A 22,085-nucleotide genomic window follows, 5' to 3' on the forward strand; every position below is an offset into this window, starting at 1 on the left:
TTTCTCCTTTAAAGCATTTAGTGAATCTTAAATTTCTACCTTTGAATGATATGAAATTAAAACACTGGTAGATCTATTGCTTTATAAGTGGAGAAATGGAGTTAAGAATTTATTTTTTGATGATTTCTAAAAGAAAAATACTGCATTCTTAAAACTTTTGAATGATGTTGTAATACAAGTGTTATTTATTTATTCTCTGTGTGTGGGCGTGTGTGTGTGTTTGAAACGGAGTTTTGCTCTTGATGCCCAGGCTGGAGTGCAATGGCATAATCTCGGCTCACTGAAATCTCTGCTTCCCGGGTTCAAGCGATTCTCCTGCCTCAGCCTCCCAAGTAGCTGGGATTACAGGTGCACGCCACCAAACCCGGCTAATTTTTTGTATTTTTTGTAGAGATGGGGTTTTGCCGTATTGGCCAGGCTGGTCTCAAACTCCTGGCCTCACGCGATCTGCCCACCTTGGCCTCCCAAAGTGCTAGGATTACAGACATGAACCACAGTGCCCAGCCTATTTATTGTATTTGTTAATATTAGTTGTCATTCCCCTGGGCTGTTTTCATCACAATAAAAATAGATAAAATCCAAAAAAATTTCTCTGATTATATTGTTACATAAGCAATAGTTGTGTCTAACATTTTTATCAATTATGGTTTATGAATTAAGTATTTAAGTTAAAAACTTGATTTTGGACATGAAATTCTGAACAGAATGTATTTCCTTTATATTAGGAAGCAATGGCATTGGCTTTTTTATTATACCTTAATTATTTAGTTTTTATTTTTGTGCCATATCAGAGTAAGTACAGATATAATCCAAGATTCCTGATTTGAGTAGCCCTGATTTCATTAGAAGCATTTTTTGTATGTCTCCTGTGTTCAATTATGTGCCACAGAGGGAGAGAATGAATAAGAAGTTGGTCCCATCCCCTAAGGAGTTTATTTTTACTTTAAACCAGGAGATTGCATATATTATTAAAATGTAAAAATTATTATTTGAGGTAAAACACTTTGAAACAAAAATACTGTACCATAACACTGTACATTATAAATTGCCAGATTGATGATCCAGAAGTTATTGATGTAGGTAAAATCCACCATTGTTTGGTTTTCCATTTCTGTTCTGCTACAGTGTGACTTTCTTTAACACTAATAAGCTCACGTACAAAAGAGAATCTCAGCATAACATGAAAGTAGTTATGTAGCTTTTCAAGCAAGACGTAATGAGATTTATGGGGAAAGGAACACGCCCTCAGTCTAGCTGTTGCACAGGCAGAAAAAGCCTTCTCAACTGAGCCGTCAATGAAAAGTAAGTCCCTGCACTGGGTTTCCGCCTTTCAAGATGCATCCCACAGCTTTCCATGGCTCTCTTCAGGGTGCACATCCTCTTTTCAGAGTTCCACTTCCATCATCATTTTGTTTTGTGTGTTTCTAATCTTTCCTGAAGTGACCTCCAGCTACTTCTGAGCTGCTCGCTTGGTTGCCCAAACTTTCTTCCAAGGTACCAGCTTTTGTTTTCATCACTGCTTTAGTTACAAAGCTGCACAGATCTTGAGGGGTCTGCCCCAAACCAATTCTTCCCATAAGCCCTTGTCTTAGTCAGCTTAGGCTGTTATAACAAAATACCTAGGTGGCTTAAACAACAGACATTTACTTCCGACCATACTGGAGGAAATCCAAGAGCAGGGTGCCAGCATGGTTGGATGCTTGGTGAAGGCTCTGTTTCTGGTTTGCATATTGCCACCTTCTCACTGTATCCTAATATGATGGAGAGAGAAAGAAAGCAAGCTCTCTGGTGACACTTCTTATAATGGCAATAATCGTATCATGGGGGCTCTATCTTCATGACCTTATTTAAATCTCACTTCTTCCCAAAGATCCCGTCTCATAATGCTGTCATTTTGGGGGTTAGGGCATCAACATGTGATTTTGGAGGGAAACAAGCAATCCATAACAGCCCACTTATTTTAAGTGCCATTTTGTGGAATACAATATTTTTCAGGAACATGTACATTGAATTACAGTAGAAATGCCTATTTTTTCTATATTCACTGCTCATATTATAGTTGATCAGTTTCTAAAGCTAGGATATTGCAAATATAATGCCACAAATACCTATAGCAATTTGATAAAACTGGACCTTGTCTATCTAAAAGCACGTAACATTAGAATTTAGTTTCATTAATCTTTTCTCCTAGGTTTTTCCTGTAAGATATTACACAACTTTTCATGTCCTGATTTTCCCATGGAAATATATGCATTGAGTTAAGCTGATAAACCAAAGTTGATACAGGAGATCCACATACCCTTTTAGATATTTGTGCACTGTGGTGATGTTTGTGTAGTGAGATTAATAGGACCTGAAATGAAATGTGGGTACGTTGCTACCTTTTTTCCTAAACTAAGAGGGCCAGTTCAGTGGAAAGAACACTGAACCAGGAAAGAGTTGCAGAATTCTCTGTAACTAGCTGTGTGAAAGCCACTTAATAGCTTCATACACTTTCTGATCTTTTAAATTTAAGAATTGCAAAGTTGGCCCTCACTCATGAGAATAAAGTTAAACATGAAAAATGTAAGTGGTTTCATTATTTGCTTTTATTATGGTTGCATCTTTAACCACAAAAGAAAATTAGATGGATGTTTGTGAAATTTCTAACAATCTTATTAGCAGTAGATAGTCAAACCTATGGCTCAATTCACTAAATTACTACTGCTTTTGCCTCCTTTGAAAGGTTTAGTGCCAACTCAGTTTCAAACTGCCTAGGTATTAAAGCCAAGTAACACTGTTTATTAGTGAGCAAGTCAGTTCATCATGTGAGGATGAGACTTTTAAATCGCAGAAATCCTCAAAATGAAGAGAATATTAGTCACAAAGAAGACAGCCAATGCCAAGCCCCACTTGTTTTCAGGACATTTCAGAACAGAGAAATTTCTAGACACTATGTGAAAATAATACAGAACATTAGCTTTATCCATCCTAAACTCAAATTTTAGAAATATTTAGTATGAATTAAAAATTTGAATATGATTTATAAAGTACATAAATTCAGAGTTATCCTTGAATTCAAAGGTTTTTTTTCCCTCTTTATTCTAGTATCAGAGTTATTTAAGAATATATAAAACATATATTTCTGCAGCCTACATATGCTATAATGTCAAGGAAGGTATTCCTTAAAAATAAAATGAAAGCAGTAACTCTTAAAACATTTAATTTCTTGCTGTACTTCAAATAGTACTTGAAAAATACCATTAGGAAATGTATGTTGCTGTCAATACTGCCATGAAGTCCCAATGAGATCAATATTACGTGGTTACACCGGAATAGATTCCATTGGCTCTGTTCTTCTACCTGAAATATGATTGTATTATAAATATATGATTCCTCAGCAAAATTGAGTTTGTATAATGCATTGTTTTTAAAGCTGCTACAAAATGGCTATGTATAGTCTCAAAACATGCGGTAAATCCTTCAGAATACAGCATTCTACTCCTTATAAGTAAACTGACACTGAAGAAAGAAACACCAATATGACCAGGAAAAATTCAGTGAACAGCCAGATTAAAGACAATTGCAAAGAAGAAAAATATCAGTTCGTATACTGCCTTTGAGAAAGGCAATAAAAAGATGACACAGCAAGTACTATACTAGCACTTATTCCTATGCCTAAAGCTCCACAGATGGGAGACAGTAAAAATTTATCCCATCATGAGAAATTTTTCACTTCCTTACCCTTTTTTAGGGAAAAGTGATGAGTATTGGCTTAAAAACGATGAGTGGTCAAGGATAATCATTGTGTATCAAATTGCTTACAGCGTGAGGAAATTCATTAAACCATAGAATCTGCTGTGGCATTCGAAGACTGTCTCCTTGTTCAGGCAAAGACTCCACCCAGTTGGAAGATTTCAGAGCATTCTGTACTTGGAAGCACCTGAATATACTAATTAAAGGCCACGTTGATTCCTCTGGCTGGGAAATGGACCTAAATTAGAAACAGGCCTCACAAACTTGAATATGCATGTGAGTCACCTGACCATTGTGTTAAAGATTCAAAATCAGTAGATCTGGGGTTATGGCCTGAGATTCTGCATTCTGTGGAATGAGGATTTTGACTTATCAGTTTTTCCCAACTCATGAGAATGAAAGAAAGCATGGAAGAAAAGTAGTTTTTTAAATGTTAGAGTTGCAAGGGTGCCCTTTTCCATGTGTCCCAATGTGTCTATGGATAAAGAAGTAAGACAGTTCTTATGTCACCTTCCACCCTTAAACATAAAGCTGTCTAAGAGAGGCTACAGAATTAGTACATCTTCTAATACCTCTATCAGGACTTCACACATAAGTATTACTCTTGATCTGTATATCTTGTTTTACAATGAAATGAATTCAAAATCTAGACACCTCACAAAAATTTCAGAATGAGCTCCTTTCCTTTTTGTTAGACAAAAGGGATTTCTGCAGTGCTCATTTGGAAGGGTGGTCCTGCTCAGACAGGATTTATCCTTGTACCTCCACACAGAATCAAAGGACTTCCCACGTACTGATTTATTTGTTCATCCCCTAAATTAAATATCATGAAATGAAAACCATTCATAATACCACTACCCAAAGACGTTCACTGTTGGTCTTAGCTATTCACAGAAAGTCATCACCTATAATGTGTGTTATAAATAACTTATGCTTCTCAACTTCCTTTTTTTCAAAAAAGTATCCAAATCTTTATACTACTACACAAAGCAAGCCAAAGTTGGTTTCTAAGAACATTTTTTAAATTTCTGAAAACAGTGCTTTATACATTAAAGAAGGTTGGACAGTTTTCCGCACCAGAGTTTTAGCGTTTCATTATTTGTCATGCGTGAAGGGATTAGGAAATATGTTTTTCAGATTTAAATTAAATTCAAGGGCTGTGGGGATAGCTGAACGAATAGGCTAGATATATTCTTTTCTACAAGCCTAAACACCCTCTTGGGTAAGTTTTCTGTTTTGAAAGTTACTCTGATTTCATTTAGTAGAGTGAAGGGTCCAGAGGTTTAAAGAGTTGTTGTTTAAAAGAAGAACGAAACAATTTAAATGATTCTAAATCATTTAAATATATTAAATTAGATTTAATATATTTAAATCAAATTTAATACATTTAAATCTAATGTATTAGATTGTACATTAAAGCACCCAATTTTCCAGTGCAATAAAAATAAGTATGAAAATGGGTGAATGCATCACAGATGTATACCCTAAAGTTTTGTTTAGGTCCTATCTAGGTGTATATATGTAGCACTTAAGTATATGTAAGATGGTCTATTTCAATATGACAATAATAATAAAGTTTAAAGGTACTGTTTATTCCCTTTTTGTTTCTCTTTATTCCACGTAAAGAGGCCTTGTTCTTTTCAGTAAAAGGGAGAACGTCACCATTACAAAAAGTGATTGCAGGGAAATGGTTGGAATCACCAAAAATCTTTGTCAGATGCTACCATATATTAGAAAATTGAATTTTAATGTGTTGACTTAATTCTCATCTGGGAGAGAAGACAGTCCTATCTCTTTATCTCATGCTGACTTTGACTTCTTAACCTTCGGTTTATTTACTATGATTATAATTATTATCAAAATGTATCTTTCAGAATGAGTATAACTGTACCTTGAAAAAAACTTTAAGACAAGTTTATTTAAGCAATAGAGAGAAATACAACAAAGGTTTTGTGTTTATGATATGAAAGTATAGCAATTAGATTTTAAGGATATCCCTCCCCTGAATGGCCCATATTTTCCTGATGTCTTTACACAACAACATAGAAAGGGTGCAAACACCCTTTTAAAATTCCATATTCTCATTAATTTCATTCATTCAACAGATTTTTATTAACCATCTTCCATGTGCAACACATTCTTCTAGGTCCTGGGGAGTCACAAGAGATGAGAGAAAATATTTGTCCTCATGGAGTTCATATTTCAGAGAGTGTGTTTGAGAAAGTTGCTACTATATAAATTCAATTTAATTTCTTTATTTTATTTATTTATTTTGAGACGGAGTTTCACTCTTGTTGCCCAGGCTGGAGTGCAATGGCATGATCTTGGCTTACGGCAACCTCCGCCTCCTGGGTTAAAGTGATTCTCCTGCCTCAGCCTCCTGAGTAGCTGGGATTAGGCACCCATGACGACACCCAGCTAATTTTTGTATTTTTAGTAGAGACAGGGTTTCACCATATTGGCCAGGCTGGTCTCGAACTCCTGACCTCAGGTGATCCACCCACCTTGACCTCCCAATGTGCCGGGATTACAGGTATGAGCCACTGTACCTGACCTAATTTAATTTAATAAACATTTATTGACTGACTTATACAGAATTTTCCTATTTCCTATGAATATGAATACTTGAAGAAGATAAAATACATGGTAGTATGTCATCTTTCTATAACATCCCTTAAACTAGTTGCCTCCTCATCTGTGTTTCTATAATACTTCATGTGTGCCTGTATCATAGCAAAGATCACACTGCATTATACTTTTGTGTATGCCTGTTTGTCTTATCCTCAGTGGTCTGTGTGAGGCTCAGGACCCTGTACTATTTATGTCTTATCCTCCTGAAGAGCTCAGTACTTGCCCAAGTGAATGATTGGACTTGAAGAGGATTGAGTATGTAGCTTCTGCCCTCAGAAAATCTTCAGTGAAGAAGGGAAAAAAATAGGTAAACAGCCTATTCCTGAAGAGAACCCTATAAGAGACAAGCAATCTTTTATGTAAATGTTCATATTAAGGGAATCTTGATAGAGCAACAGTTTAAAAGAGAGAGGATTGATTTAATATAATAAGTACAGAATGTTATTTATCAACTATGTAGAACAAAAAAAGATAAATTCTCCTGGTATTTAAATAAAACTTGAGGGAATTACAATGTTTGTATATTACAGCTACACAGTCTTATATAAATTAAAGTAAACAAGCCCAGGTGGGAAATAATTACTACATCCGCAGGTAGACAGACATTTACCAAATCTTAGGGAAAAAAAAAAAATTAGAATCTTCTCCCTAATCTGAGTTTCCATATGTTTGAATGTTTGGTGAAAAATAGTCAAAGCATCAAACTGGAGTATCAGCAGGGAAACAAGGGTCAGACACTCTCCCTGAAAGAATTGCCCTTCAGTATCGGATTCCTATTTATCATGTCCTCATTCCTTTCCCCAGTGCCCGTGAATCAGTGTTCCTATACTTTGCCTCAAACAGGCAACATCTTCTAGTTGTTGTTTAACAAAGTTCACCTATATACATGATCTAAATGATGCCATCTCTTTAGATTCACCAGTTTAGGCATAAACCATCTCATGGGGAAGTATGTGAGAGTAGGTACCTGCAAATTTTTCATTGCCTATAACATGTAATAGATTTTTGACATACTCTATTTCTGAGTCTCTTTTCTTGAATGAGTCAGAAAGTGGGTGAGCAAGTGAGTAAGGAATAGAAATTAGATGCACAGAATTCTGCAATTTCAATGAGAATATTTGTTTACTGAATGCCACTTCGTAGATGATCATGGCCTACGACTCAGAAGAATTTCATGGCTACTGAAAAACTGCTCTTCTTGTGGTCAGAAATGCCGCCATTGTCTCACAAATAAAATAAGAATTTTAAATGAGAAAGAAATAGAATATACTCGGGATACTCAAGAACAGCAAGAAGAAGGCGAAGATTGTGTCCTTACTTTTCTTGGCATAGCCGTTTAACATCTTCTCTACCTTATCCCACCCCACCCTTACTCCCAGAAAGACACTTTTGAGGAACACATGGAAACTGTTAATGTTTTTTGAATAAAAATATGCTTAGTGCATAGAATGCCTGCAGGACCTTTCACAGAAATTGATTCCTAGATTCAAATAGGCGGCTGAATAGATTTAAGGGTGTTTTGTGAATTGTCATGTTAGCTGCAGAACACAGCACTTTCAACATAGAGGGGACTTTTCTTCAGGAGAAGAGCTAGGGAAGCCACTGTACGTTTTAAATATTTTTGTTTTTAACATATATGGTTTATATGGTTTTGAGTCATTGTAGAAACAGCCTGTGATCAGGCCCCAAATTATTATCACTGTTCATATTGCCATAGGGACATAACAAGGTAACCTATCTCAAAAAAGCCGAGTCTGCAGGGCTTAATTATTTGCTTGTCTCAGAAAGCTCTGTAATTTACCTCTTGAGGTTTTGACCTGTAATGGTCACCTTCTTCTTATGGTACTTAAGGTGTCCATCTGCTTGGCCATCCTAATGCTGTTGATTTGACTGTCAATGAAAACATTTGTTTACATTCCTTAACTGAAAAGAATCTTCTCACCGCACTGTGGCACAGGTAACAGCGACTGATAGGAAAGTGCCACTGCACATTTTTTCCCTGAAGATTAGGTAATGAGCAGTTGTGACCATGACTCCAGCCTGACCCAGCTCGAATGACATCTTATGTTAAAAACAGTAAGAACCATAAAACTCTTCGGAAGGCATCTTGGTTTCCACTCTAAATGATGGCAGTTGTAGAACAATTAAAATCTATGACTTTTTACATTGCAAAGAAGATGTTTCTGTTTGCTACTTTTGGCATTCTTTTTCCTTATAGCAGGACAAAATCAAGTTATTTATATATATATAATCTTGACATATATGTGGATCAAAATCAGATTTTATATATGTATATATAATCTTTACATATATATGGAGCTTTCTGTGCATAGAGTTTAAACTTTGACTCAATAGTATACACCCATATATTACGGTCGCCTTTCAAAAAAATCAGTCTAAAAATATTATCTCAAAAAGAAATGTAAAATTAAAACAAAAATTGATTCCAAAGCTTTTCAGGCTACAAGTCATTTTGATGAATGCCTTCAGCCCTGTACTACTGCCAACTGTGTCAATAACAAGTGAAACTATCTCAGACACTATTCCTAAACATTTTTGTAGACATGGGGGAAAAGTTTTAAGATATTTATACATCTTTACTTTAAATATTGCAATTGTTAGAAATTCGTAGTTACAAAATGTGAAATATCAATTTAATTAAAGATAGTTTTCATCAATGGGTTTTGATCAGGATAAAGTCTCTTAGAATGTTTAATGTGTTTAGTTGGGTTACAAACTGGTTAGTTTGTTTCCTCACTGGTATATATTTCCTATCCTTAGAAAGTTGTAAATCTGAGAGAGTCTCTTAAAGAAATGAAATAAAAGTCTCTCTAGAAAGTAAGAGGCATGCTTTGTAAGCCACAGAACCACTAAATTTCATTCCACTGCTGGTTTTCAACTGGAATACACTTTCAACTGTTGTCTTTTAATGTAGACCTTTAATGCCTGAGGAATGCAGAGCCACGGTACAACCTGCACCGACATTGACTTCAGAGTGCTCCAGGCTCTGTCGAAACGGCTACTGCACCCCCACGGGAAAGTGCTGCTGCAGTCCAGGCTGGGAGGGGGACTTCTGCAGAATCGGTTAGTATTTTTGTTTTCACCTGAAAAGGACTGGGGATGAGTCAATCCTTAGGTACTCAAGAACTCAACACCGATTGTTTCTTCTACAATAATATAGTGTTCAAAAGTGTTTAGCTATTTACAATACTATTAATGCTCATCTGTTTCTGAACTTGGAAGTAAAATCTTGCTCATTTTCTTAATGTAAACAATTCACTTATGTAAGTTAATTATAAATATGCAAAACCTTTAAATGACTGAGTCCTTTCAAAAAGTAAAAAATGCAAATAGCACAACTAGATAATCTCTGTGGGCCTCTCAATCCTGGGTTCTGAGATTTCACACTAGCCAATGACATAGTGTTTGCCAAACCCCTCTCCAAGCACTAGCATTTTCCAGACACCCCGTAAATGCCCTCCCTGCCTTTACTGCTTGCTTTCCTACCACAGCAGACTAAAAACGGGGCTTTTCAGTGGGTGTTATTAAATAAAAGGGGAAAATGCAATTATCTGGAGACATATTATGAGATTTTTTCATGCTTTTTGCCGCTCCCCTGTGAACCATCAACTAGGTGTGCATCTGCTCAGAGAGAGCAAAGGAGATTTATTCCAGGGTTGTTCTAGCCTATAACTTGATAGTTCCTCAATTATGTGCATGATGTTTAAGTTCTACTTGGTGTAAAGTCAGAAAATTAGACAAATTTAGAAACCTAGAGTTTAAAATGTGTATGTTGAAAATGCATAATTAACAATCAGCATATACCATCACTTAGAAAAGATTTTGATCTCGGTTATTTCAAATATTAAAATACTTATTGCCAATGAAAATTAAAATATCAGATTAACATTTAATATTATTTATTCATAAATGCTATCTTTTTGTTTGTCCTCAAGATGTATTTCAAAGAACTATAACTATAACTTGTCTATTTTTATATTGCCCAACAAAAATAACCAACATTTAAAACCAAACATAGAGGATACATTTTAAACTTAAATTGCTTCAGCATTAATAACATTATGTGTTTGATTAATACTATGGTTATGTATCTAGGAAGGAATTATCAAAATTAAAACTCAACAGAAATGAAGTAATCACATTATTTAAAACAAATGCTTACATGTTATTGACCCATCCTCTCTACCTTTTTGTTAGTTGACCAAAAATATGAGAATCAGTATTCAAACGTAATGATATTCAAATTCCTGCTAATATATTGTCTTTCTGCTTTCTTTGCTGCCTGACAATATCTACTTTCTCTGCTTTTTTTTTTTTTTTTTTGAGATGGAGTGTCTTTCTGTCGCTAAGGCTTGAGTGCAGTGAGGCAATCTCGGCTCACCGCAACCTCCGCCTCCTGAGTTCAAGTGATTCTCCCACCTCAGCTTCCCGAGTAGTTTGGATTATAGGTGCCCACCACCATGCCCTGCTAATTTTTGTATTTGTAGTGGAGACGGGTTTTCACCATGTTGGCCAGGCTGGTCTTGAACTCTCAACCTCATGTGATCTGCCACCTTGGCCTCTCAGAGTGCTGGATTACAGGCGTAAGCCACCATGCCCAGCCTCTCTGCATCTTTTAGTAACAGAATATAACAAACAGTGTCCACTCTGTTATATTCCCTGCTTTGCATTTTGCCTAATCTCTTACGTTACCTGAAGCCTGCTAGTAACAGCGTGTTTAAATGAGGGTGAATGAATTATCTTGAATACAGTTGGCATTGTACAAAGCTTAATAGATACTAGTAATAAATTGTGATATAAATGAAAATAGACATACATTGAGTTAACATAAAGTTTTACTCCATGAGGTACTTTCATTTTTACACTGAATCAATTTAAATAGTTTGAATACATAATATTCACCAAAACCATTCTATAAAAGTAATCTGTTTATTTGGGATGTTTTGGACCCAATCAAGAATTTTATTCACGTACTCACATTGTTTACTCATCTCCCACAGATTTAAAACATAAAATTGTTTATTTTCTGCTTATTTTTTCTTTTCCATGTGTCAAAAACAGGCCCCTGGAATTTGATTAATGTATTCGAAAGGTTAAAATAACCCTGTCTTGTCAAAACATAGGGAAATGTATTGAAGGAATTTGACTCCATCCACAGTGACTGTACTCCCCAGATTTAATCAGAAAATGGCAATTTACATATCCAATTTTATGTCTCATTTTAGCAGTATATCTTTATATTCCCCATTGATATTGTAGTGGCAAAAATTCTTTAATGAATAAATTCTGTGCTGTAGGGTAACCCTGCAAATGTTGGCTCAGAACATCCTTTGTTGGCCAATTGCACTGACTCCAGAAAGGGACTTCAAAATGTCATCAGAGAGCAAAGCATATGCTGTCTGCCCCCTGGAAGCAAGAGGAAGGAAGAATCCAAAGGAGTTTATATGGTGGATAGTCCACCTAACCAAAATCCAAAACTGACTGTTCCTTTATGTTACATTGGAGATGCTTGAGCCTCTCTGTCTCCCCCTCAGGCTGGGTCACTCCCATGTTGAGATCCTACCTTGAAGGAATGGGAACAGAGTTTGCGAGGCCCTCTGTAGAGAATGCTCCTGTGGAGCAGAGATTTTGAAGGACTAAAATCTCCATTTTAAATAGAGTCAATTTTGCAAAGGGTTGCAACTGTTTCTCATGATCTCTGCTTCTCTAGAAATGTCTCTCGTTCTCTGCCAAGTTCAGGCCTCCAAATAACTATGGGTGTAAAAGCGCGTTTCCTACTTGTATATTTATCTTTCAGATCATTTTGTAACTATCTCCCTCCTTTTTTCCCTCGCTCCCCTTATTCAGCAATATTTGTAGGTCTCATGCTCAGTCCTGTTTCTGACATACAGAATGAGAGTGTGATGTTCTTGCTCTTTTTCTCTCCCAGCAAAATGTGAGCCAGCATGCCGTCATGGAGGTGTCTGTGTTAGACCGAACAAGTGCCTCTGTAAAAAAGGATATCTTGGTCCTCAGTGTGAACAAGTGGACAGAAACATCCGCAGAGTGACCAGGGCAGGTATTCTTGATCAGATCATTGACATGACATCTTACTTGCTGGATCTAACAAGTTACATTGTATAGTTTCTGGGACTGTTTGCATATTCCCTTCCAATGGGCATTTATTTTTTAGCCTGTCATTAAAAAAAAAAAAAAAAAAAAGACTGTTATCCTGCTACACACTCCTGTGATTTCATTCTCTTTTATTAATTTAAAAATGATTTCCAGAAATGTGCAGATCCTCTGTGTGTATGTCAGCATGTTTGTTCACATATGCACATACACATACTCATAATCCCTATATGCGTTGTTGCTTAACAGATGATTTTTAAAAATATATACTTCCTTGGGCAGAGTAATTTACACAGAAATTCCACTGTAAATTGATAATGGATTTTTTATGTCACTAGAAGAGATTATTTGACTTCCCAGGAATTTTCTGTCAGTAATCACTAAAGTCAACTTTAATAGAGTTTTGAAACATTACTGTGCAATCTGATGGATCTAATAAAAAAGGTAATATTTTTATATTAAAGTACTATACTAGGAGAGAATGTTTCAGAACTCCCTGATGAATTTCTAAGTGAGCAACTTGATATAAAATTGTAATCTTCATTTTTGTCGGTGTATCCAATTACAGAATGTTACACTTACCTTTTTATTGGCTGAGAAATCTGATTACTTCGTCTTAATCTCAAGATCGTTTTCAAGTGTTGTATAATTAAATCATAACAGCATATTTTAAAATCAGTCTTCCTAAAAAGTCTGCTTTCATTGTATATTTTATTTAACAATAGGCACTGGGTTTGTGTTACATATTTATATATTTTATTTTATTTTTATAATATAGACATCACCTAGATGAAACACCTTTACCCTGTCCTGTAAAACACTAAAGTTACATTTTTCACCAACTTAATTGGAAAGAAGGGGAGTGAGAAAGCAAACAGTCTTTAATGTGCTGTGGATCTAATCTAGCAAGGTATCCTTGTGCCAACATGTAATCATTAACGACGGAAGAAAAAGCAAGAAAACAGCCAATTCTTATAAAATTCCAGCATTAAACATTTGTAAAGTGCTTTTCACTATAGCAAGACTGTCAGAGTCCATGTTATTAGAATGTTGCAGATTTCCACTGAATCGAACTTCACTGGAGAAGAGCTCACTTGTTTTTTTAAAAATCTTGGCTATGTAAGCTGTCACCTGTACAAATTTTTAACATAATAATTCTTGCCAAATACGACTTTAAATGTACGTGTTCCTTCAGAACTCAATGAAAATATTCTTTGGTTAATGTATCAATAAATTTTCTGTAAATGTTCTGTTCAGGGTTTTAAAGAGATGACATGTTCTGACTTAAAACTGCAAAAAGTCTAGTAGATATTTTTCTTCATGGTTTTCAAAGCCAGCTCTCCACGTTTGGATTTTAACAAAATATAAGGCCTCTTTGCACTACTGAAAAAACACATCTACTCATGACAAGTGCATACCCACTATGGCTGTCCTTCTTCTGTAAACATCCATTCCTCTAGAATCTAAATTGTAGAGCAGTATAGATTATGCAGCGCCGGCTGACTTTCTAAACCTGCTCCTTACCTTTAGGAATACAGGCCTCAATTTAAAAAATACATTGTAGCTAGTATTTCTCTACTGTTTTAAGGTGAGAGATTTGCAATTAAAGCCCAGTAAGCATTTATATAGAAGCCACAATGTAGAAAGATTGGTTAAGTACACTGCTCTTGTCTTCCATATATGATTACTTAAGTTTCAAGTGACCTCATGCCAAATGGAAATGGGTTGAGAAATCTTGGTTCAGTGCTTAGTGAACAATAGCCTGCATTAAAAAGTGCATGCATAATTTTGCACAATTTAGATTCAATTGACAGTCTATTCAAAGAAGTCTCAGGATTAAATGAGCATGGAGACCAAATTGCCCTCTTACCCCAGAAAAGGGGTGGTCCCTTCTAGTCACACTAACACTTCATTGGCCCAACAGTGTGACAAATCTTGCAATGAACCATGCAGTAGCCTGCATCTGTAGGTTAATAGCAATCTTTTGTCTCCATTGCTTTCTCTTCATAGCCCTTTTACTGAATTCCATCACAGAAAGTTTTACAATTAAAAAAAAAATGTCCTGACAACCATTTTTGTAAATGGACCTTACCATCTAATCGTCCCTTATTCAACGTGGGTGACATTAACAAAATGTGAACTTCTTGTGAGGGAGCCAGCTGTCTAAATCTGTCAAATAGTGCAGTTTTATTACACATTCTCCAATTCTTCCTAGCTTCCCTGAAAACAATAAGGATACTGCTATATATTCAGTAAAATCTAAAAAAATCAAGCATTTCTTCTTATATCTTTAAACTTTCCGTCTCCTCCCCAAAATAAAAGGTGTTCTATTGCCATTAGTTCTACTGTTTTAAAATATCTATATTAAGTTGACCAGGCCCAGATTTTTTATACAGCTTTTTCCCAAGTGAAAGATTTTCAAGTGACTTAGAAAAACATATGTGCCCCAGGTGTCACTGCCTTTCCTTTTGTGAGTCGTTAGAATAAAAGACCAAATTCTTCTCAAGAGAAGATAGCAAGATCCACGGATATTAAACCAAGCAAAGAAAGTAAAGTCATTGGAGTCATTTCTTTCTGTTCTTAGGAGAAAAGTAGATAGCACTGGCTAATTGATGGCAACATATTTTAAATTAAGTGGTCAATTCAAAAAATCTCTTTGACCTTTTCTTTCAAGTAGATTTTTTAAATGCATGACTGGAGAATTATCTTCAATGATTCATGATGAGAGGCAGGTAGGAATTGGTTAAGAAGTAATAGCTAGGAAAAAAATATTGTTTAATCACAAGAAAGGCAACATCTGCTCAGTTCATAAAGCACACAATCTCAAATGGAAGAAATAAAGGTTCTTCGTAAGAATACTGATGCATAAGATAAAGACAAAATAATGCAAAAGAAAAATGTATATTATTATTCCCTTGTCCATTCTTAAGTTTAAGCTGTGGTTGTCAGTTGAATGTGAAATGACATTATAGTTGTTTTAAATGGTTGGAAATAACCTTTCTACTACTGTTTCTGCCACACTGTTGTCCTGGTTCATAAAACCTTGTTTTCTTGACAGTTATTTAGGTAATAAAAGGAACACCAATTGGCAGATCTTTAAGTGAAAAGGAGAAAAGATTTAAGAAATTGAGTGATGGCTAAAAGTGCTTCCATCCATAACTTTTTTTCTTGGATTTTTTTTCAATGTCATTATTGTAAAACATATTTTTTATTTTATCACAAAGAATACTCGGAAGTTTTCTCAGATTGATGAGTATCTCATAAAGAGTAGAGAAACCAACACATACAATATATACACACAACTTAAATAGAAAACTGTTCTCTTTGTTATTTGCATGCCCCAGCGCAGTTACTTCTTCCCTATTTAGTTCTTTGAAAATAATTACAAAATAGTATACTAACAATTTTAATCCATTTGCTGTTTTTTGTTTTGTTTCATTTTGTTTTTGTTTGTTTGTTTTTGTTTTTGTTTTTGAGACGGAGTCTTGCTCTGTCACCCAGGCTGCAGTGCAGTGGCACGATCTCGGCTCACTGCAACCTCCGCTTCCTGGATTCAAGCAATTCTCCTGCCTCAGCCTCCCGAGTAGCTGGGATTACAGGCACCCGCCAGTATACCCAGCTAATTTTTTGTGTGTTTTTCGTAGAGACAGGGTTTCACCATGTTGGCCAGGCTGATTTCAAACTCCAGACTTCAAGTGATCCAGCTACCCAGGCCTCCTGAAGTGCCAGGATTACAGGCGTGAGCCACCATGCCCAGCCTCCATTTGCTTTTGATATTGTTTTTATCTCTGAGTTATAAACTATATAAGCTTTACCAGGTGTAAGGTGTGAGGTTAGATGCTACATCTAGGAGCGTTCAAGATATACATTAATTTAAACTTTTATTAATCCAACTTTCCACTAAAACTCTTAGCTTTGAAACATAAAAGACAAATCAAGCCCAGATTTTTAGAGGAAAGCTAAGATATACCATTGGCAGTTGTAGTTTTAATTGTAGTTGACTGATTAACCAATTAGTTTATAAAATGTTACCTATAATGTCTATGTTCTCTTCCTCTCCCTCCCTCCTTCTCTCTCTCTCTCTCGCTCTCTCGGCTAATATATATGTGCATGTGTGTGTGTATATACATGTATATATATACACATACATATATATACATATACACATATACATATATATATTCTTTTTCCTTTTAGCCACTTCCCTCTCCTATATTTTCTATCGGTTTTGCCTAAATAGACGTGTTCTCAATACAACCATGTTGAAGGTATCCTGGGCTAGACTGCTATTGATTTTGTTGGTTATGATCTTTTCTTTGTTTTTCTGAAAAATAGCCTCTCCTGGTTCCACATTTTCTCAAATTCTATGTAACAAAGAAGTGGATAGTAAACAAATGACATGCTAGGCTGATCTATTACAATCATTGAAAGAAATAAGGAAGAGCAGAAATCTCTACCAGTCCAGATGCTCCCATTCAGCTGCTCTAGCATAGATACAGGAAAGACATGGAGAATAACACTGGGGTTAGCTAACAGCAGGGAAAGTTAGCAGCTATTTCCTAGCCAAGGAACAACCTTCTCTATGGAATAATTTTAAGAAAATTATTCCAAATCTGTGAGAAAAAAAATAAGAAGCCATTCCTCAATGGAGACTTAAAAAATCTTAATTTCCCTACCCCTGAGATTTGAAATTGCAGAGGACTCAGACCGAAGTCCCATGGCAGAAAATGTACATATTTTTAAACTACTCCCAAGAAGTAAACTATTACTGTGAATGCTGGCAATACCATCAGAAAGTTTATCTTTACAATACCTAAAAATAAATATATGTTTGCTATCTTATCCTTTTTTGGTCACACCACCATAAACTGGTCATACATACATAACCAAATTCATTTTATATATATATATGTGTGTGTATATATATAATATGTAAACAAATGACATACTAGGCTGATCTATTACAATCATTGAAAGAAATAAGAGCAGAAATCTCTACCAGTCCAGATGCACACACATATATATATGTGTGTGTATGTATATATATAAAACCATGGAACCTGCCAAACACTAATCCTAGCCAACTTCAGTCCTTCTTTCTCTTAACTATCTTCTCTGAATAAGTTCTGGACATCACCTTAAAATAAGTTTTTAGGAGAGTAATATATATTCATGGGATTGTGAGGGAGCATTGTACAGCTGTTTTCTTCTCGGTCACTGTGGTGATTTTCCTAGATGCTATGGAAAGGTTTGTTCACTTATGAGATTAGGACTTTTCTTAAATTCTTAAATTCCTCATTAAATATGAACCTAAGGTATACCCGTCATTTACCTTGATTCCCATATAATTTGTATAGGTCATATATAAGTCAATTAACAAAATAAAAAATAAATAATTGGATTCCTTCTATCAATACAAAGCCTTGTGCTTAAAACCTGTTATTCTTTTTTAAGCCAGACTAAACAGTAACATAAAAAAATGGTATCAGCCTAACATTAAATCTAAGGTTACTTCTCACATACATCATAAAGTCAGCCATCATCTTTCATGTAGGATTTCTTGGGGTTTTCTTTTTGCATATATAGATCATGTGTTACTTAAATCCAAAATACATGTGTATATACATATATATACACATATATATGTAATTAATATAAATGTATGATGAGTTATCTCAATTGACTATAATCTTCTAAGTCAAAAAGAAAACATTTCAGTACATAATATAAAAAGAACTGAACATTAACAGTAATGGGAAATTCATAATGGCTAAATATGAAATAAGCTTTGTCTTTGCAGTTACAAACTAATTCTTGTACATTTTCCCTCTCACTAAAAAAAATAACTAATTGATAGTTGCCATTCACATGAACAAGGTATGATCAGGTTTGGGATCGTACACCCAAAACCTATGTTTCTTTACCTTATATTCTTAAAACTTGAGACATGATTTTTCTAGAATAAATTAAGATTTCATGTACAATAGAGTCCTTTTCCTAATACTGTTATGGAGAAACCAAGTTGACTACCTTATGAGAGATCAGATATTTCCCTTATCTCATTATATTCACAGCATATGTTTGGACATGCATTTCACCAAGAACCATGTAGTAATAAGATAAATGGTAACTGAGGCACCGTGAAATTTTTAGAACTTGATTCCCCAGGACATGGTATAGCAAACTAAACTATTTATTCGAAAGTAACCCAACTAATTGAAGTGAAAAAAATTATTGAATCACAATGAACAAACGTAAAACAACACTTAAATGAGAATTCTGTGTCTTTTTTGGTTTTATCTGTGATTTATTTTGTCCTGTATTAAGGAAAGGTTATCTTTATCATTCTTCTAATATGTTTTGGTTTCTCTAATAGTTCATTTTCCTTTAGGTTGTTGAAAATTAGGGCAGTTTGTCCGGAACCTTACTCACAGGAGACACCAGGACCAACCCATGCCTAGATTTCTGTTAATAAAAGGGAGAAGGGTATTTGAACAGGTAGTAAAGGCAGGTACAAGTTTAAGGGAGCAGGGTTAACATATGTACTAGGTGAGATTTCTATAAATGTCTGAAATGCATAGTCATTGGCTCAGGTAATTTCTCTGAATTTGAACTTATTTGATTTATTTAACCAAGTTATTATATAATATACAGTTCTCTTTAATCAATCTTCTATTATTCAATCATCTATCCATTTATTAATTCAACAAATATTTATTAAAGTGCCTACCATGATTATGTGCTGTAGAAAAGACAAGGACATTTACTAAGGGGGATTGTGGGCCCAATGGGCATCATGAGCATGTTTGAAGCAAAAGACAATAATCACATCCAACGGCACCAGTTCAGCTCAACTTTAGAATTCAGCAGTAATAGTACAGATGGCCTAAAGTACATCTGTGTGTATCTGTACATGTGCACACACCCATGTATATATATTTATCTATCTGTACAAACACTACATATGTATACACAGTATCTATGTAAAATATAATATATGTATAATGCATATAAATTCTAACAAGTGTATTTGTGTTATCTTTAAAATAGAACAATTGTATCTTGAAGTGGTAAATGCAGAGAACTGGTTTTATTGTTGATCTGTGGATTTAATGATTTTTAGGTGAAAAGGATGTTTAAGTGTACAATTTCTTTTCTTAATTTAATATATTTATGTAAATGCATGCCTGAAATTTGGTTAGATTGACTGTGTTTTGTGTCTTTTAACGTGATCAAATGATTAAACTTTATCTTACGACTTGATGTACATGTGCTATTTTAAAATTCTTTTTTATTTTAGAATTTAAAACTTTTTTCTAAATATACAGACTGATTACATAAACACCAATTTTTAAATACTCTATAGACAAACTACTTCAAAATATTCTCATCTTTTGTCATTTTTCACGTTCTAATTTTAAAATTTTCTTCCAAAATATATGCCAATGTTAAGGGTCAGTTTCATTAGGCAGCCATGAAGATGTTACATTGATAAATTTGTTCTAGGTTGTAAGTCCCTTAAACCTCATCTTTTCAAGTAAGTAAGAATAAGTAACGAATGTAGAAGAGCAGTTAGGAACCCTGGGTGCCCAAATGGAAGGGAAGAAGCATATGGAGGGGGAGGGATATGAACGAAGGTGATTGCAGGTAGCCTAAAACTTTGCTTACCTCGCTATTGCTTCCAGTTAACCCTACCAGGAGTATTTTGACCCGTTACTTTGAGCACAAATTTAAAATCTGCGAATTTTTTTTTTTAGAGAAGCAAAATGTGTTCATCTAAGTCCCCTTTCTTCCTGGATAAATGCATCTCTTTGACTCGTTGAAATGAAAAACTCTCTCTCTGCAAGACATTATTTCTAAGAGAATAAAATGTGTTATAAAGTGTTTATTCAGTAAGTGTTCCTCAGCTCAGATTGCTCTTTAGAAGTTTTAAGTTAGACAAAATATCACCATGAAAAGAGCCCTCTAGCTCATGTTCACAGCAGCCCAGGAAACACCACAATTCTTTGTTTTTCTACCTTTCTGACTCCTAGAATGCGTCCTTGTGGCTCAGCCCATGATCACCCTTTTGTTTCTTGTGTGTCTACTATTTTTTTGAATCCCTGATAGACCTATACCATTTCCTACATATGTGAAGAAAATAATAGTACATATATCCACTCTAGTGATGGAAGTGATTTCTTGCTCATCTCTCTGGGTTCCTTCACTCTCTCTTTTTTGGCTTCTCAGATCTGCCATCACCAGCATAATTCCCGCTTTAAATTCCCGCTGTGGTAAACACTTAAAGTGGCCTCCATTTCCCGTTTTTAGACGCTGATTGCCACGATTTTTTTTTTTTTAATTTTTAATTTTTTTTTTTTTTTTTGAGACAGAGTTTTGCTCTTTTTTTTTTCTTTCTTTTTTCTTTCCAAGTCTTGCTCTGTTGCCAGGCGGGAGTGCAGTGGCACTATCTCAGCTCACTGCAACCTCTGCCTCCTGGGTTCAAGCGATTCTCCTGCCTCAGCCTCCCAAGTAACTGGGAGTACAGATGCCCACCACCGCACCCAGGTAATTTTTGTATTTTTAGTAGAGACGGGGTTTCCCCATGTTGGCCAAGATGGTCTCGATCTCTTGACCTCATGACCCGCCCGCCTCGGCCTCCCAAGTTTCTGGGATTACTGGCGTGAGCCACCACGCCCAGTCAGAGTTTCATTCTTGTTGTGCAGGCCGGAGTGCAATGGCTCAATCTAGGCTCACTGCAACCTCCAACTCCTGGGTTCTGACTCAGCTTCCCAAGTAGATGAGATTACAGGCACCCACCACCACGCCTGGCTAATTTTTGTATTTTTAGTACAGTCAGGGTTTCACCATGTTGGCCAGGATGTTCTTGAACTCCTGACCTCAGGTGATCCACCAGCCTTGGCCTCCCAAAGTGCAGGGGTTACAGGCGTGAACCACCATGCCCAGCTGATAGAAGTATTAATAAGAATGAGAGACCAGTGAGAAGAGAGATGATGTGGTAGAACTAAAAAGGGACATGATGACATCTTTAAGAGGGACATGATGAGATCTTTAAAAGGGCACATTAAGAAACCATTATCTTGGATCCCATGTGATCACAATGTTAGAGGGATCCTGCTTCCAAACTTGGAATGTAAACCTTAAATTCCTAAGGCAGTGGAGAAGTGGAACCTTCACAGTTGTCACTAAAAGACTTCACAGCTCACACTGGTACTATCACAATTCTCAGCTGCCAAGTTCCCCAGGATTTTGACAGTTAATGTGACAGATATGTCTATAAAATCTCTCCTTTACACTCACTTTTTTAATAGAAAAGCTGAAACTAGTGTTCTATTTCCAACGGAAATGCAATTTAAAATACCAGCCACACTTAATATCTCTTCAGGAAAAAATAGTTTTTTCTATTGGGAGTTCTAAAGAGGACCCTCTGAAGATTAAATCCTATTATCATTCAAAGAAATGAGAGGATAAAAGAAAGGAAAACAATTTGGATAAAATATTTCTTCTACATTTTTATAATTTTCATGCAGTATTTTCTATGATTAAAATAAACAAACACTTTAAAAGGGAAAAGGAGGCGGGAGGGA

At 35.4% G+C, this 22,085-nt stretch overlaps 1 protein-coding gene across 2 annotated transcripts in view; it reads left to right on the forward strand.

The window, feature by feature from the left end:
* Positions 1–19,763, forward strand: part of HHIP (hedgehog interacting protein) — a 99,494-nt gene extending 79,731 nt beyond the window's left edge. Inside the window, exons 12-14 of one of the 2 annotated variants that reach the window (XM_015139273.3) lie at positions 9,302–9,450; positions 12,317–12,445; positions 13,277–19,763. In XM_015139273.3, coding sequence (XP_014994759.1) covers positions 9,302–9,450; positions 12,317–12,445; positions 13,277–13,287 — 289 coding nt within the window. In that variant the 3' untranslated portion in view covers positions 13,288–19,763. 2 annotated transcript variants of the gene reach the window in all.
* The last annotated feature ends 2,322 nt before the right edge of the window (positions 19,764–22,085 follow it).

The sequence above is a fragment of the Macaca mulatta genome, chromosome 5, assembly GCF_049350105.2.
Source record: "Macaca mulatta isolate MMU2019108-1 chromosome 5, T2T-MMU8v2.0, whole genome shotgun sequence".
NCBI classification, from domain to species: domain Eukaryota; kingdom Metazoa; phylum Chordata; class Mammalia; order Primates; family Cercopithecidae; genus Macaca; species Macaca mulatta.